The 18,553-nt window shown below is 47.2% G+C and overlaps 1 protein-coding gene across 3 annotated transcripts in view; it reads left to right on the top strand.

The window, feature by feature from the left end:
• The first annotated feature begins 281 nt into the window (after positions 1–281).
• Positions 282–18,553, top strand: part of Vps26c (VPS26 endosomal protein sorting factor C) — a 29,792-nt gene continuing 11,520 nt past the window's right edge. For 2 of the 3 annotated variants that reach the window (XM_036203354.1, XM_036203356.1), the window contains exons 1-4: positions 404–525; positions 8,985–9,128; positions 10,704–10,853; positions 17,474–17,554. In XM_036203354.1, the coding sequence (XP_036059247.1) occupies positions 469–525; positions 8,985–9,128; positions 10,704–10,853; positions 17,474–17,554 (432 nt within the window). In that variant the 5' untranslated portion in view covers positions 404–468. Of the gene's footprint in view, positions 526–8,984; positions 9,129–10,703; positions 10,854–17,473; positions 17,555–18,553 lie in introns of all 3 variants that reach the window. The other variant, XM_036203355.1, reaches the window with a different exon arrangement.

Raw genomic sequence — 18,553 nt, 5'->3', positions numbered from 1 at the left:
GGCAGGGAGGGTCCCGCTGCGAGGTCCGGGGCGCGGGCGCCTCCGATTATCAGGAAACGGACATCGCTACCGGGAAGGAGGAAGGCGATGACAGGCGGGGACACATTCCTGCTGTCGCTTCCGGAAACCCACCTCCGCAGCGCAGCCCTCCGCGCATAGCCTGACGGGAAGGCACCCTTCCGGCGTGGAAAGCGCCGCCGCGAAGCGGCCTCGCCTGGCCCCCCGCCGCGGGGCACGCCGGGAGAACCGCGAGCTCCCGACAGCCTTCCCGGAAGTGTGTGCGTGGGTTCCGTGCCCCTGTTCGTGCTAAGTCCGGCTCCTGTGCCGGAAGCGGGGAGGGGGGTGAGGAGCGGAGCGAACGCCGGTCACGTGGCACCACTGCGGAAGGAGCGGGAGAGGGGCGGGGCAGGGGGCGGGGCGGCCGGGTCACGAGTGCCGGGCTGTTGCGGCCTCTGCGGATAATCCGAGATGGGGACCTCCCTGGACATCAAGATCAAAAGAGCGAATAAAGTGTATCACGCCGGGGTAAGTGGAGGGGCCGGGGGCGCGTCTGCGGGCGGGCGGCGGGGCCCAGGCCCGAGCCGTCGCTCTCGGGTGAAGAGCTGGTGCAGAAGAGCCTTGAAAACCGACAAGGTGTGCTTCGGGCCCTGGTCGCTCCGAATGCAAAACTCTCCTCTGAAGCCTGTCGTCACGTCAGGAGTCGTCACCCTAGAATGCTGTAGAGTGCGAGCGCCCCGGTTCTACCGGCGGAGACAGGAGCGATTGTAACATGCAGCTCGCGTCTGCACACAGTTGAGCGCGGTGCCTGGTCATACAAGTGCAAGGCGCTGCTGAAAAGGGAAACATCCCGGTGGACGTCTATAACGGATGCTAAAAACTGGAAGCCTGATAGTTATAAAGATTCCAGTGACCCACCCCACTTCCACCCCCACGACACAAAGCCACATTTGTTTTTTTTTGTCCAGATGTCAACATTCCAAGACCCCCTCCCCCCCAAAACCAAAAACCCAAACACCACCAAGGTGCCATCGCCCCTGATAAAAGGGACTCTGGACTCTATGGCAGATTGCTAGATCACTGCCAAAATATTTAATCAGTTTATAAAGGAAACAGCCTGTCCTGCCTCAGTTCAGGGACACTGTCAAACTGTTACCACATTCTTAAGAAAAACTGGGGCTGAGGAAGTGGCTCTGATGGTAAGATGGTTGCCAGCGTGCACCAAGCCCGGGGCTCAGTCTTTGGTGCTGTGTAACACCAGATGTGGTGGGTGCCTGTACCCTTACCACGGGGGAGTTAGAGTAGGAGGGTCAGAAAGACGTTTATGGGCATCCTCAGCTGCATATTGAGTTTGATACAAGCCGAGGATCCATAAGGTCCTGTCTCAGAAAAGAAAAGGGGCTGGAGAGATGGGCCAGCTGTTAAGAGCAGGTACTTATCGTGGAGAGGATCCAAGTTGGCTTCCCAGCATCCATGTCAGGCCACTCGACCACCTGGAACTCCCCACTCCAGGGAGTCTGATTGCACTTGCACGCACATGCACATAATTTGAAATAAATAGTTTTAAAAGGTAAGGCAATAAAATTGTTTAAGATGAAACTAAAGGGGAGCACCAAAATACAATGCACAACTTTGCCAAGCAGTAATTTTGTATCAGTGTTGAATTTCCCGAGTGTATCTTAGTTACGGGAGCCCCTTCCATGTGCTGAACGTTGCCATAGTAACTCAGAAGGTCTGGCTATAATATGTGTGCGTGTGCATTTGTTCTTGCCTGTGTGTACAGACCAAATGTAGCAAAAGTAAGTATAGCAAAAACCTAACACTTCTGAGTCCAGTTGAGAGCTGGGTGGCTCTACTTTTTTCCCCAGTTAATAGTTTTGTAGAAATAAAATTTATGTACAGATACACACACACTAGAGATATAATTTGGATACAGCAAAACTCAGCCCTTTATTTTTTCTATTTATTTATTTGTTTGTTTAGTTTTTTCAGGACAGGGTTTCTCTGTGTAGTCCTGGCTGCCCTGGAACTCAGAGGTGCACCTGCCTCTGCCTTCCAGAGTGCTGGGATTAAAGGTTTTCGCCACCACACCCAGCCTGATATAGCCCCTCTTATTTATTTTATCCTTTGTATCAAGTACCTGCTACTTAATACGTGTTGAAAACCTGTGAATTGATTTTTTATAGGCATTAATCAGAAAGGAAGAACTATATAGGTACAGTATGTATACTGGATACTAGTTATTCTTTTGTTTGTTTGTTTTTCTGAGATGGGTTTTCGCTGTATAGCTCTGACTGTCCTGGAACTTTCTCTGTAGACCAGGCTGGCCCCAAACTCACAGAGATCCATCTGCCTGTGCCTCCCAAGGGACTAAGGTGTATGCCACCACTGCCTGGCCAAAGAACTTTTTTTTTTTTTTTTTTTTTTAATTTTGAAACTAGTCTTTTTTTTTTTTTTTTTTGGTTTTTCGAGACAGGGTTTCTCTGTAGTTTTGGAGCCTGTCCTGGACTATCTGTAGACCAGGCTGGCCTTGAACTCACAGAGATCCGCCTGCCTCTGCCTCCCGAGTGCTGGGATTACAGGCGTGCGCCACCACCACCCTGCTGAAACTAGTCATTCTTAAGAGGATGACTAAAATAAATATGGGGGTAGAGATTTTAGGATTCCTGTAAATAGGTTTACCCTGTAATTAGGGAACAAAGAATAAATTGGGGTGTTCATCCCAAGACATGTGGCCTTTGCAGCCTTGTTCCGAGGCCACCTTCTCCTAAAGGTCTTCCCATTAGGTTGAAAACTTGACTTCTAATTCCATATTTCCACCAACATTTTAAATTTTCTGTGGGAGTATGTCACTAGTACTATTTCATAATAGCACTTATTTATATGTGTATGTTAGTGTGTATGTGTAAGAGACAGACAGACACTGAGTCAGTCCACTCTCCTGTCCACCACGTGTGTCCTGGGGATCAAATTTGGGTAGTACTTGGCACCAGGTACTTCCTTGTTTTTTCGGTCTGTCTGTCACTCAGGTTGACCTGGAATTCACTGTAGCTGAGGCTGCCCTTGAACTTGCAGCAGTCCCCCTGTAGTAGCACCTGGAGTGTTGGGATTGCAGTCAGGAGTCACCATCCTTTTATTCCTAAGTCTGGGACTCTGGGTCTTAATTCTCCTCTGTGGGAAGGAAACAGCACCTACTCAAATGTTGTATTTTCAGAACTGAGAGATGGCACTTACAGGCTGACCATAAATTTGACCCATGGTGGAGGCTCAGATGCTAAGTGGTCGTATTGTTCTATTTTCCCTACGTCCCATAGTCTGTTCTCCCTCAGAACTATTCTGCCATGATGTGAATATGGCAGCCTTCTCCACAAGTGCCTGCTAAGCAGTGCACTGTTGCCAGATCCTGCCCACTGTGGACAGGAGGACTGAGGGTCAGCATCCAAGCAGGATGTACAGATTCTAGCATGTTTGAGCCCCAAGGTGGTTATCCTCTATTCTGTGTGGAGCAGTAACAGTACTTGAACGAAAATGTATATGACATTGTGAGTTATGTTATATCTTTGGTGCACTGGGTGAGCTCATTGGCCAGAAGAACCCTGCAGTAAATCTTCTCGTAATGTAAATATGACTCATTGTTTTTATGAATTCCAAATGCCTTATTCTAAGTCTGACACATGTGCTCATGAAAGTGACACTGTCGAATATTAGAGCTGTGAAATATAAAGGAGGTGCACCCCAAGCACAGCCAGGCTACTGTGACAGGGCTCCTGTGCCACGGCTGGTGACTGTTACCTACCTCCCCCTAAAGACCCAGAACTCTGTTCATTTCATCTCACTTGGCATCGATGTAACTTTAAAAATAAAGAGGAGAGCTGGGTTGTGGTGGCACACGCCTTTAATCCCAGCACTCGGGAGGCAGAGCCAGCCAGATCTCTGTGAGTTTGAGGCCAGCCTGGTCTACAGAGTGAGATCCAGGACAGGCACCAAAACTACACAGAGAAACCCTGTCTCAAAATACATTACATACATACATACACATATACATAGGAGAAACCTTTTACACAACAGCTCATTATAAGGAAAAGTTGCAAAACTGAAATGCTGTTTAAAAATGAAAGCTTGGGGCTGGAGAGGTTGTTCAGAGCACTGGCTACTTTTGTAGAGGATCCTGGTTTGATTCCCAGAATCTACTTAGTGGCCTACAGCCAGCTCAGGATCCCAGTTACAGGGGATCCCACACCCTCTTCTGACCTCCAAGGGCGCCAAGCATGCATATAGTGCACAGGTGTACATGTAAGTAAAACACTCAAACTCATGAAATGAAATAAAAAAAGAAAGAAAGCGTAACTGTTCTACATTACTATGGTTGTTGGAATGAGAGTGGCCCCCATAAGCTCATATATTTGAATACTTGGTCCAGAGTAGGTGGAACTGTTTGGGAAGGATTAGGAGGTGTGTCACTGGGATTTGAGGTTTCTGAAGCCAACACCAAGTGCAGTCTCTCTGAGTTGGGTCTATGGATCAGGATATAAGCTCTTAGCTACTGCTCTAGCACCTGCCCGCCTGTCTGCTGCCATGCTCCCCACCATGATGGTCATGGACTCACCCTCCGAAGCTGTGAGCAAACTCCCAGTTGAACACTGTTCTGTAAGTTGCCTTGGCCATGGTGTCTCCTCACAGTACTAGAACAGTGAGCAGGACAGTTGTCCTGCTAGACTCCTAACAAATGAGCTGTAGTGTTGTGAGAGTGTAAGAGGGACATCTTCACACCGGGAGGGATTGCAGGGGCACATGCAGGGTCTGCACCATTTAGGAACTGTAAGTGGACCTCTCTCCTCACTGGTAACCTAATACTCCTGAAAGCGCTTTTTTCCTATTTCATAACCCAGTCTTCATGTCATCCATGAAAGGTGTTTTGAGAATTATCCCAGCCTGTTTGAGATTGGGCTGCAGCAAAATTGTCTTTATGGTTCTGTGCTTGTGGGCCACAGCTGCTCTTGTGCTGGCCCCTGCAGGCTGTCTCACTTAGGCTCTGCAGCTGGGTAGGTCTAAGCATGCCATGCACCCTGCACATCAGTGTGATGAACCCTGCTTTCTCCCTGCCCCAGCTTCACCCTGAGTTCTGTTCATGCTGCTCACCAGGCCTCCATGTGACCTGAAATCTGCATTCCCCACCTAGTCTCTGGGTGCAGAGCTTCATGCCCAGCCGTGTCAGAGCCAGCCCAGGGCCGTTTGGAGTTGGTCCCTGTGTTAGTTACTTCTCCTATTGCTGAGATAAAATGCCCCAACAAAGGCAGCTCAGAGAACAGGGTTGATTGTGGCTCACAGTCGCTGGGGGAATTCATGGTGAAGGGTCTTGAGGCAGCTGGTCCAATTGCGTCTGCAGTCAGGAAGCTGAGAATGTCAGTGCTCAGCTACTTTTCTGTTTCGTTCTTTCCTGTAGTTAGGGTGGGTTTCCTTACCCCAGTTAACCTAATCTGGATAGTCCTCACAGGCCCGCCCAGAGGCTTGTCTCCTAGGTAATCCTGTCAAGTTGAAAATCAGTATCACCACAGCCTCCCTTTGCTGACTCCTCCCCACTAAGTACCCCATCAATGCCCCAGGCTGCATCAGTGCCCTACTGGTCTGTCTGTCCTTGGCTTCCACTGCAGCCAAGGCAGAATGCTTTGTGGGTGGCCCCAGTGCCAGGCAGCTCAGAAGAAGGAGTGAGAGGGCATGTGTTGGGTGGTTGGCGGGCAAATATGACTGCAGTTGAACATCTGGGGATAGTCTTCCCTGACACCCCTTCCTCAATGCCATATCTTTGCCCTTGATTACTGACTGACTTCTTAGCAAGGTAAGTCTCTGAGACATTCAAAGTGAAGCCACTCTTTTTTTTTTTATTTGGTTTTTCCAGACAGGGTTTCTTGTGAAACAGTTCTGGCTGTCCTGGAACTCGCTCTGTAGCCCAGGCTGGCCTCGAACTCACAGAGATCCGCCTGCCTCTGCCTCCCGAGTGCCGGGATTAAAGGCGTGCGCCACCGCCACCACCACCACCTCGGACAAAGCCACTCTTGTATCTGCTCTCCATCACTGTTTCAGTTTCAATTGAGTTTGCATGTATGTGCGCACGCGTGAACACACACACACACACACACACACACACACACACACACACACACACACACCACTGCCCCAGCTCTTGAGTGGTGGTAATAAATGATGTTCTACCTGTAATTTCTTCTCCAACCCCAGGTACTACTCTAGGCTTCAGCTTGTAGTCAGGGAGAAGAATGACGTTTTTCCATTTCATTCCTTCATTCCTTCATTCATTCATCCGTGTGTGTGTGTGTGTGTGTGTGTGTGTGTGTGTGTGCGTGCGTGCGTGCGTGTGTGTGTGTGTGTGTGTGTGTAGGTCAGAAGACAACTAGTGGACTGGGTTCTCTCCTGACATCAGGTTTGGTGCAGGTGCCTTTACCTGCTGAACCATCTGGCAGCCCTAAGGCTGATGCTGGTGGACTGGGAGGAGTGGCTGTTTTCCCTCCATCTCGTATGCGGGCTCCAGCTGCTCCAGAAGAGCAGTAACAAACCAGTGCCTGACAGCAGCATCCAGTGGAGACACTTGCTGAGCTCAGAGCGTCGTATTGTCTGTCCTGTGTGATGTCCAGGGGAGAGACTGCATGGCACAGGGAGCTGCTGCCGCAGGCTTGACCTCCATCATGCGTTGGTGGGAGATGAGTGTGCTAGCCCCCTGCACCCAACCCCAGTTGGACACAGCATGACCTGGTAGAGCTGCACGCTGGGGTGTGTTAGGCACACTCAGACCACTGTATAGCTTGCCAAACCCAGGTGGCTACGGCTGATTTTTTCTCTGCGCAGCACTGTCCGGATCACCCGTTTGTAGGTGGCATTTGGAAGTTGAACTGCTCTTCTCACGTTTGCATTGTAGCTGTACAGTGGTAACGTCAAACAGTTCCACACAGGAGCAAAAAGTGAAAACTTCACCGAGTAGTATCCCACCAGACACTGTTCACATCGACGTGGAGAGCAGGGATTGCTGTGAACTGCTTTTGTGTAATGAAGAAGAACTCTGAACAGTTTCATATAGGGCTTGACTATGTAGCCCCCACTGGCCCCAAATTTCACAATCCTCTTGCCCAGCTGACACCCCCTCTCAGTTCTGGCATTTAGGTGTGTACCATCAGCCCTAGCTTAGTTCTCAACTCTTTATTGCTGGGTTGCCTGACCCTAAATGAATGAACCACAGCCTGAGCACCCGTCCACCCCTCCATAGGACATCTGGGTAGATACAAGTAAAATTGCTACAGTTGTTTGTGCGGAGGTTCTGGGGTGAAGATGAGCTTCCATTTTCATTTTGGCAAAATTCAGGAGCGAGTAGCATTACCTTAAAATATGTTTGTGTTTTTAAAGTCTGTGTGTGCGCGCGCACATGTTCACATGCTGTTCATCATGCTGCAGTGCTGTTGGCACGGAGGGAGCATGGCCGAAGGGTCTAGCCGAGTGTTTTATTCTCTTGCCAGAGAGTCCAGATAGAATGCTGTAGCCTGCAGTCTTCAGAGAAAGTGCCTCCCTCAGTTACCCAGATTCAAGAGACTTTCATTCAGGTCATACTTAAAAATGAACTTACTGTGGTAAAAGTCACCAGTTCATCTGGTTCGAAGAGTTCACATTTCAAGACAGGTAACACCCCCCTCCTTCCACCATCCTCCATCCCTTCTGTTTGGTAGTTACATCTGTCAGCTTCTCAGCTTTTCAAAAGTGTGTTTTGCACATACAAGAAATCACATACAAATATTACCCCCAGCACTTTCTTTTTTAAAAAATTGGGGCAGTATACAACTTTAAAAATACTTGCAAGGCCCTGGATTCGATCCTCAGCTCAAAAAAAAAAAAAAAAATTATTACAGCCCTATTCATGATAGCCAAGGTATGCCGTCATCAGCCTGTGTGCCTGTTGACAGAAGAATGGTAATGAAATGCCATGTGTACACACAGTGATGTTCTGGCACACTTCTAAACCCCAGATGTCAGAGACAGACCAGGTGCCCATGCTGTCCCTGATGTGACTGTTCCTCATCTTCAATACAGAGTCCCAGTTATGGTCTGGCCATTTATTTCTGGGAACAAGAGTCATCATGCAGTGTGGAGTGGCCTCTTATATTTTATTGACAGACAGTGTCTTCTTGGTCAAAGGTGATCACAAGGCCGAGAGGCCAGGGGTAAACAGGAAGCTTGCACTGTGTGCACACTCAGGCTAATCTGGGGATCTGGTTAGGGTGGGCTTGGGGTCCTGGTCCACCTCCAGTGTCTCCAGAGCAGAGACTGAACCTTTGTGCCATAGGTGGCGGATTGGCACTTTGGCCCTTTGCCTCAAGGAAGAGTTGAGTTTTTCTCCAGGTCAATGAGGCGGCCATGCTGCCTACTTTGATGAAGAACACAGGTTCGAGTGTCTGCATAGAGGGTATGGTGTGTAGTCTAGAACATTCTGCCCGCCTTCTATGCTTTCTGCATATGTATAACATGGAGCTGCGTGCTCCCTCATCCTTGTTTCCAGTTACTGCAGCTTTCTTAGGCTGGCAAAGGCCATGGCTCTTCTCCCTAAACACCATACACTTGTAGGAGTTTCTCTGTGAGATGTCATCAGCTGAAGGCCCTGTCCGGTGTCTGTGGTAAGGCATGGCTACTCTCTAGAGCTCTGGATTTCCTTTCAGAGCGTGTTCTTTGTGTTGAGCATCTGGGTAAGAGTTGGGAGAGAGCTTTTTTATTTTATTTTATTTTTTAAATAGGAATATTTTATAATATAAAATAGCATAGTATATATTATAAGAATGACTGATTTATCAACAAATTAGTATTTTGATTTTTATTTTGTGTTTTGTTTTGTTTTTCAAGACAGGGTTTCTCTGTGTAGCCCTGGCTGTTCTAGAACTCACTCTGTAGACAGGCTGGTCTCAAATTCACAAAGACCACCTGCCTCTTGTCCCCAGGAAATGCTCTCTGGTGTGGTGGTCATCTCTAGCAAGGACTCTGTCCAGCATCAGGGAGTGTCTTTGACAATGGAAGGGACTGTCAACCTCCAGCTGAGTGCCAAAAGTGTGGGTGTGTTCGAAGCCTTCTACAACTCTGTGAAGGTAAGAGCCGTGCAGTGCTGATGCTGTGCACTTGCTGTGTGCCTGGGTAGCTGGGGTCGCTGTGAGGTCCATGCCCTCACACTCAGCTCTCGTAGAGCTACCCATGTGCAGTCAGGCTGTGTTGCTTCTGGGTCCTGCCAGCGATGTTTGCATGGGTGCTACCCCAGCTGGTGCTGGGTGACTTCAGGCACCCAAGGGCAGAGCTTCTCAGAAATGCTCTGTGCCTCTTGCCGTGTTTATCACACTTTCTGTACAGTGCTCCTGCTGAACTTCACACTAAGGTGCACTTTGAGCAGGGAGCTCTTGTAGGGTAGAGTTTATATTCTAGGTAGTTCCCCAAACTTAGGGGGTTTTTTTCCCCTGAAGGCTGTGTGAGCTCTATTTGAGGAAGAAGCCTGTGAGGAGGAGCACATGAACTTATTTAGGTTTAGTGGTGTCCTGTGTTTTGGCATCTGTCTAATTTTAATTCATTAGGAATTTTCTCAGGGTGATGGTAAACCAAAGTTTTAAAAGCATGAAGCAGCTGGAGGTGGAGGTACATGCTATAGTCCAGTACTTTGGAGGCCGAGGCAGGGGCAATGAGAATCTGAGCTTTGAGGCCAGTCTGCATTATATAGGAGACTCGATCTCAAAATAAAATAAAATAGAGATTGTAAAAATTCGACTTCCTGAATGATATTCCTATTTTCCTCTCTGTGGACCCCTCTGAGGAGTCTATGTGAGGAGCTGGGGCTAGAGGAGAAGCCTACTCTGCCCACAGAGCTGCAGTGCTGAGGCTGAGGACTGAGAGGAGGCTGAGGGCTGTGGGAACTGGGTAGCAGTGCTGGGAGATGCCAGGTAAGGAGTCCTGGGCCACACGTCGGCCATCCTGGCCAGGCAGCCTCAGTGGTAGGCCTGCTTACTTATTTTCCATGTAGGGTTCTTAGGACAGTTCAGTGAGGCGTTGGAGCAAGAAACAGGCACACCTGAGTTCAGTTCCTGCTGTGTATAGCACCTCAGTGGCCTGTGTTTGAACCATTATTGGTTCAGTGAGATGGTTCAACAGCTGACAGCCTGAATTTGATCCCTAGGACCTACACAGTGAGGGGAGCAAACTGAGCTCCACAGGTTGTCCTCTGACTCCCACATGCAAACTCTGGTGGCATGTGTGCATACACACACACACACACACACACACACACACACACACACACACACTAAATTAACTAAATGTAGTAACAATTTTTAAAGAAATGAACCAGCCAGGTAGTTCTTTATGTCTTTAATCCCAGCACTCAGGAGGCAGAGCCAGGCGGATCTCTGTGAGTTGGAGGCCAGCCTGGTCTACAGAGTGAGATCCAGAACAGGCACTAAAATTACACGGAGAAACCTTGTATCAAAAAACTAAAAAAAAAAAAAAAAGAACCAATGTGCAGACTTTGAAGACAGAAGCAACTTGCTGTCTGTGTCCAGCCCTAGCCTTGTGCTTCCGACACAGCAGGAGCACAGGAGCATTCTTGACCCTGGTGCTAGCATGACTACAAGGAGAGACAGACCCAGTGTGTGCTGATGACTGAAGCTGATTTGTGTTGACAGCCGATCCAGATTCTCAACAGCACCATAGACGTGCTGAAGCCAGGAAAGCTCCCCAGTGGCAAGACTGAGATTCCCTTTGAGTTTCCTCTGCACGTCAAGGGCGGCAAAGTCCTGTATGAGACCTACCACGGCGTGTTTGTGAACATTCAGGTGAGTTCCTACCCCACATACTTGACACCTTTATTTTTTTATTTTTCTGCTGAAGACAGCTTGACCGTTCTCCTTTACTGACGTAGTTGAACTCACACCCTAATAATGATTAATTCCAAGACTGTTCATGTGTATGCTGTATCAGTTTCTTATTCTGTCCTGCTAACTACTTTTATGTATGACATACTATTTTTGCAATGTGAGGGATTAAACCCTGATCCTCACACACGCTGCAACGCGAAGTTACACCCGAGCCCTGTGACCCTTGTGTTGAGTAGGAACGATAGTTATTACTTCTTCCTTGAAGTTCCTTTGTTCTCTGCATTTTTCTAAGGCCACAGTGACACCATCAGGGGCACAGATCCGCTTCAGTGTCTTTCTGGCAGCACTAACTTGTCTGTTTTATTCTTATGAGTATCTCTTTGTGTAATGCCCAAAGGCTGCCACTTCAACATAGGCTGTATTCTTCCCTGAGCAAATCTTGTAAATGAGGGGAAGTGGATTTATGACTTCCTGTCTACCTCTGCTGTGAGGGATGGCTTTCACAGTTGCTATTGTCTCAGGAGCAGAGCCCAGTCATGACTCAGCCAGAGCCAGAGCCCCTTCCTTCCTTCAATGCAAAGAAAGGTACTTTTGTGTAGTCTGCCCTGCAGCGGCTCCCTTGCTAAGTGAGAAAACCTGAGTCTTAGGATGCACAAGAAAGCAGGAGAGTGGAAAGTTGTTTGATTTGTTAATCAGGTTTCAGTTAATCACATTCGGACTTAGTAAATACCACTCATTCGCTTAAAATCTAGCACGCACAAAAAAAAAAAAAAAAAAAAAAAAAAAAAAAACCAAACTTAAAATCTTTGGGAGAGTTAACTAAAGGTTTAGTCTTATGTGAAATTCATGAACTGCTTGAAAATCTGTCAAGGTGGATGACATAGGATGCTATACTCCATTGCAAAAGCTACCTTTCTATGAAAAAAAAGTTTCAGCCCTCTTTCTCATACACCTCTTTCAAGTACTAAAACACACACACACACACACACACACACACACACACACACACACACACACACACACCCGAATGCTAGCGCATGAATGCATACACACATAAAAATAAATCTGAAAACAAAAACGGAGCTGGAAGACGGCCCAGCGGTTAAGACTGGGCACCGCTCTTGAAGAGACCCAAGTCTGGTTCCTAGCATTCATGTGAAGCCGTTCACAAGTACCTGGAACTCAGCTCCATGAGGGTACCTCGTGCATATGTGTATACCCAAAGACACACCACACATCTACATAATTTAAAAACCTGAGTGGAGGGCTGGCACTAATAGTTCAGCAGGTAAAGATGCTTGCTGCCAAGCCTGAGTTCTGTCTGTAAGCTTTGCATGATGGAAGGAAGAATCAACTCCTCAGTTGTCCTCTGACTTCTGCATGTGAACTGTGGCGCACACCATACCGACCACACACACACACAGAAAGAAAATTAAAAAGGAAACTTATTAGAATAAGATCAGTTTTTCTGGTCATAGTCTCTTTTGTTTGTTGTCACTTAAGAGGAAAAAAAACTGATTTATTTAAAGTTAGATTGGAAGTCTCACCCTTTCCCAAATGCTACTAAGAATATAAATGTAGAGTGTGTTCCCTGACCGTGTATGTACTGGGACCTCTGAGATGCATGAGTGTGTCAGTGTGTGGCAAGTTGCCTGACAGAGCTGATGATGCCCCCACCCTACTTTTTCCTTGGTCATCAGATTTTCCCACTTCAGGGTTAACCTCAGCAACAACATGGAACTGTACCTAGCCCCAAATATCTTAAAAATTTGTAAAGATGCAATTCCTTTTTACCTGAGCCTCAGGCTTATATGAGCTTATCACCACTTACCAGTGATTAATGTTTTCCATGCAGCTGGAGTTGGAATCCAGCTGTGTTAGGCATATGCTGCATCCCTGAGCTGCATCCCAGCCTGGCCATCCTTTCTCATCTGTGTTTATTTCTGAGTCCTTTGAAAGTTAGTTGCACAGTCTCTGTGCATTTCATGTCCTAGTACTTCAGCATCCAATCTCCAAAACCTGGAGAGTACCCAGAATCATACTTAACATTTTTATCAAAATTACCATAGATTCGCAAATAGCTCATATGCAAATGTAATTTTCTCTTGAGAAAATCTACTTAGTAGAATCTAGGATTGTGGCTTTTTGCTCCATTTTATCCATCCATCCATCCATCCATCCATCCGTTCATCCATCCTGTATTTGACAGGTCTTTTCCTAGCTTCTTTGTCAGTAAGCAAGTATCATCCAGAGAGGACAGTGACTTGCTGTGGTCACATGGCTCATCTCAGCATAAGGATCCCCAGCGTATTACTCATGGCACATATTTTTTGCTATGCTCTTCTGAAGATTACATTAATGTACATAGGTACGTGACCTTGAATAAAAGCTTTGTTTACTTTTGTTTTCTGTTTTTCAAGACAGGGTTATTCTGTGTAGCCCTGGCTGTCCTGGAGCTTGCTCTGTAGCCCAGGCTGGCCTCAGATTCACAGAGATCCCACCTGCCTCTGTCTCTCAAGTGCTGGGATTACAGGTGTGTGCCACCACCACATGGCAAAAGCTTTGTTGTTAAATCCTAATGCTTTCTCAAATTGTACAGACACAGGAAACTTTTCCGTTAGAATCTGAGCTGTATTGCAATAGTGTAATGTAAATACCATGAGGCAAAACAAATGGTTGAAAGCCTAGCCTAGTTTAAATTCCTCACTTGTGGAGGCTCGCTTGTTACTTCTTACTGAGTTTTGCTCTTGTGGCCACACTTGCAAAATTTTATATTATAGCACAGACATATAACAGTACTACCATGTCTGCTAAAATCTCATATCCAGAATTAATTTATAAAAATTCTAGTCTCCCTTTTCACAGTTAAAAATACAAAATACTGTGTGTGTGTGTGTGTGTGTGTGTGTGTGTGTGTGTGTGTTTTGGAGAGATGGTTCAGTGGTTAAAAGCACTCACTGCTCTAGCAGAGGACCAGAGTTTAGTTCCTAGAACCCACAGTGGGCAGCTCACAGCCAGCTGTAACTCTAGCTCGAAGGGAGTCCCATGCCTCTGGCTTCCGTGGGCAGCTTCCTTCACCTGCACATATAGACAGCCATACACAGTCACATAATTTTTAAAAAAGATTTATTTATGTATTATGTATACAGTGTTCTGTATGTATATATCCCTGCAGGTCAGAAGAGGGAGCCAGATCTCATTACAGATGGTTGTGAGCCATCACGTGGTTGCTGGGAATTGAACTCAGGACCTCTGGAAGAGCAGCCAGTGCTCTTAACCTCTGAGCCATCTCTTCAGACCCAGTCACATAATTTGTAACCTTAAAGAAAAATCTGACCTTGTATCTGTTTTGATAACTTTGCTGGTTCCTTAGGACCCAGGAAAGCTATTTATAGAGGAAGAAGATACAGGGGCTGAGGCAGTGGTGGCGCACACCTTTAATCCCAGCACTCGGGAGACAGAGCCAGGAGGATCTCTGTGAGTTCGAGGCCAGCCTGGTCTACAGAGGGAGTTCCAGGACGGGCTCCAAAGCTACATAGAGAAACCCTGTCTCAAAAAAGAAGAGAAGAGGAGGAGGAGAAAGAGGAAGAGGGGGAGGGGGAGGAGGAGGAGCAGCAGGGCTTAGAGCAGGCAGATCTGGGCTTGAGACAATGTTACCATCACTCTGTGCAAGGATTTGGTACAGGTTCTGGCAGTGGGCAGGGGTCAGTTCAGATCCCACCTCTGAACCTTCTCCAGCAGCCTCCTTAACCTTGCTGCTAGAAGATTAGTGAGGGAATGACGTGAAGAGGCCTGTCACACAGAATGTCACCCAGTGACTATCTGCTGAGTGATGAGCACAGGAGTTGATGACTCTCCTTACAGTAGCCTTGTAACAACTCCTTTGTTGGTTGTTTGTTTTTGAGACATAGCCCTGGCTGTCCTGGAACTCACTATGTAGACCAGGCTGGCCTTGAACTCACAGAGCTCCACTTGCATCTGCTTTTGGAGTGCTGGGGTTAAAGGCACACACTAGTGACAACTCTTTTTAACAGTTTATTTCTTATGTGGGTATTTCTCTGCATGTGTGTCTGTGCACCGCATGCATGCAGTGACCATAGAGGCCAGAAGAGGGTATCAAATCCCCTGGAACTGGAGTTAAATAAAGATGGTTTTAAGTCACCATTTGGACACTGGAATCAAACCCATATCCTCTGCAAGAGCAGCAAGTACTTTTAACCACTGATCAATCTCCCCAGCCCCCTTGTAACAGCTCATATATCAATACTGTAAGTTAATTGAAGCAGTAGATGAAGGAGAACTTGACCCTTCTATAACCTTACATAGAAGTTAGCGTCTTTGTTTCACCTTGCTGCCCCCTCCAACAGATCACATGACTCATTAATTCACAAATGATTGGTCTCACACTTTATGTATAGTGACCAAAGTGGATGCCTGTGACTCACAGCCTTCCCTTTACAAATTGTAGAGTAAACTTAAATTGAGAGGGGCCTATATCATGGAATTAGAAGTTCCAGGAGAGTGGCGTGGCCAGATTGGTCAGGGCCCCAGAATGTTTGAGCTTGGTTTTCTTGTGTACTGGCTTTGTCCTCAGGACGTCTTGTTCCTTATCAGAGCAAAGCTGGCTGTCACTGGACAGATGTAGCTTCCATCTTCTGGGTCCATGACTCAGTAAAAACAATTCTTTCTTCAAGTCCTGTAAGTGGTTCTGGCTTTACCTAGCACTTCTCAACCACTGATGGAGGTGGTGGAGGCTAGACTGGGAAAAAAATCAAGACAAGCTAAGCCGAAGAGAGGAGGCTCACCTCAGTGGATGTGGTATCCAGGAAGTGGGGCTGTGTATACACACACACACACACACACACACACACACACACACACCAGTCCACAGTGAGCTTGTAGGGTTTGGGGAGAACAGATTGCAGTCTTACTAGAGAATATATATACTGCACATACACATAAATAAATTTTTAGATCCTTGCAGGCAAGAGATGATTCTTATAAAAATGTTTTATCTCCCTGTAGTACCTCAAATATACAGGAACTTATTTCGTGTGGAAATGTAATTCTTAAGAATGTAGCTTCTGGGCTGGAGAGATGGTTAAAAGCACCGACTGCTCTTCCGGAGGTCCTGAGTTCAATTCCCAGCAACCACATGGTGGCTCACAACCATCTGTAATAAGATCTGGTGCCCTCTTCTGTATATATAATAAATAAATAAATCTTTAAAAAAAAAGGGGGGGGGCCTGGAGAGATGGCTCAGAGGTTAAGAGCACTGACTGCTCTTCCGGAGGTCCCGAGTTCAATTCCCAGCAACCACATGGTGGCTCACAACCATCAACAATGAGATCTGGTGCCCTCTTCTGGTGTGCAGACATACACACAAATAGAACCCTGTATACATAATAAATAAATAAATGTTAAAAAAAAAAAAAAAAGAATGTAGCTTCTTAGAAGATTCATAGCTATGTGTATAGTCCTAGGTATGAAAGTTATTTTTGACAGAATTCAAAAGTTTTTCCCATATGATTAAAGCAACAGGTAAGTCAATTAAACAGGAGTTATATGAGGGTGTGGGGCCTAATTTATAGCACTGGGAATGGAACCCAGAGTTTGCACATGTTCAGCAGGTGCCACTTGGCCGTGCCCTGGCTCCCGAAATTGTTCCTAACGTCTAGCACTAGGGTGGTTTCTGAGCTGCCTGATTTAAGGCCACAGTCCGGCGCCACAACCAAGTAAGCTTAGGGGCCACACTCCAGTTCCTGAGGAGGACAAAGGCTGCTCACAGCAGGAACTCCTCTCCCAGTGACAAGCTCAGAAAAGCACCACACACTCAAAAGGAACAAGCCAAAGGCAAAGCTAACGTCTCCTGTACCCCTCTCTTCTGCCCTTTAGTTCACCTGGGGCTCCATCTGGAGATTGATGGACAGGGCTGGGAAGACCACTGGGAAAGGAGGCTGGCTCTGTGGTGGTCGGACATGGACATTAATCCCAGTCTTCTTCTGTATGTCTCTGAATTTTAAAATTTAAAAAATACCATCTTTATTTCTTCTTTAAAATACACAGGGATGGTTTGTAGGATTCCCTGGAATTCTGTTTTTTTTCTATTTTCATGTTATCATCCATGGCTTCTTGTTGGTAAATGAAAAACTCCCTCAGGACAGTGTGGCTGAACTTGGCTCTGCCCCTCACACTTAGCATTCCGAGTGGAGCTCATGGGTCCCGTCACAGGTCCACCTCCGTACCCCCGGGCTGCAGAGGGAAGCGGCAGCAGCTCAGAGGGCTGTGTTTTGTCTGGGCTCACACAGGAGCTGGACAGCTGTGTTGAGCCTTCAGGCTCCAATGCTCTGCTGCCTGTTCTTACCTTCCACACCCTGCCTGTGGGAACAGCTGCGTGTGGTTTGTTTAGAAATGCTGGTATTTTGCACATTAATTCTTCTTGGGTTTATCAACTGCATGAAATATATCCATTGGCTAAAGGTCCTTAAAATACGTCGACTACTTGTCCTTTGGACGTTGTGTCTAGATAAAGGCAAAGCCTACTGAGATGACGTTTGTCTCTCCTGCTTCTCCTCCAGTACATACTGCGCTGTGACATGCGGCGGTCCCTGTTGGCCAAGGACCTGACCAAGACCTGCGAATTCATCGTGCACTCTGCTGTAAGCCCTAGGCTCTCTTGTGAGATGTGGGTTAGCACCTGTTCACAGCCAGGAAGCTGGGTCTGGCGGGGACACTAGCCCCTGATGGGACACTGGCGCCATGAGCACCAGCATGGCCACTGTTTCTGTAGCTCAGTGACACCCACCTCTGGGTCTGCACCTCAGGAATCGCACTTTACAGCAGGCAGTAAGCACACTGTTCTTTCTGTCTCTGCAAAGGAGATGCCCACCTTGGCCTCAGGTTACTGTGGCAAACACCAGAGACAAATTGCTCTCATGCTTGGCACTTGGTGCCCTCTGAGAACACAGGGGATGTACAGGCCTGTCTCTTTCCCATCCTCACACTTTTTGTCTATGTTTTGCAGTAACAAATTCTTAAAAATGCCTTTCCATGCCATCTTGGGTAGTTGGTTTCTGGCCACCACGGCTGCAGTTACTTGGTGGGTTCATGACAAGTCCCCCATAACCTACATCAACAGTTCTTAATGACCCTTTCACAGGGGTCACCTAAGAACGTCAGAAAATACAGATACATTACAGTTCATAAGAGCAGCAAAATTACAGTTATGAAGTAGCAACAAAAATAATTCTATGGTTGGTTGCCTTAAATCAGGCAGCTCCATACAGGAGGAACTGTATGGAAGGGTCGTCCTGTTACGAAGGTCAGAACCACTGGCCTACAGAGAATCAACACTGGCAACACTTGCCCCAGGTGTGACGTGGCGACATTTACATGTCCAGTACAGTCTCTCAGACCTCACTAGGGCTAATGTCACTACAGGCCTTTGTGTCCTGGTAGTACCGCTCTCAGCCCTGGCCAGTGATCAGTCTGTCTCCTCGACATCCTGCTGTTCCCTCCATCAGACTGGTTGTCCAAGGAGTTTCAGGACTGAGGTAGGGTACTTGGGAGGGACCTTGGAGGAACTTGGCTGGAGAGCACAGCTGGGAGAGCACAGCTGGGTTGCTGAACAGTGTCAGCCAGAGGAACTTGCTCTGAGG

The sequence above is a fragment of the Onychomys torridus genome, chromosome 12, assembly GCF_903995425.1.
Source record: "Onychomys torridus chromosome 12, mOncTor1.1, whole genome shotgun sequence".
Lineage (NCBI taxonomy): Eukaryota > Metazoa > Chordata > Mammalia > Rodentia > Cricetidae > Onychomys > Onychomys torridus.
Note: the sequence above shows the minus strand (reverse complement) of the source record. Positions and strands in the feature narration are given on the sequence as shown.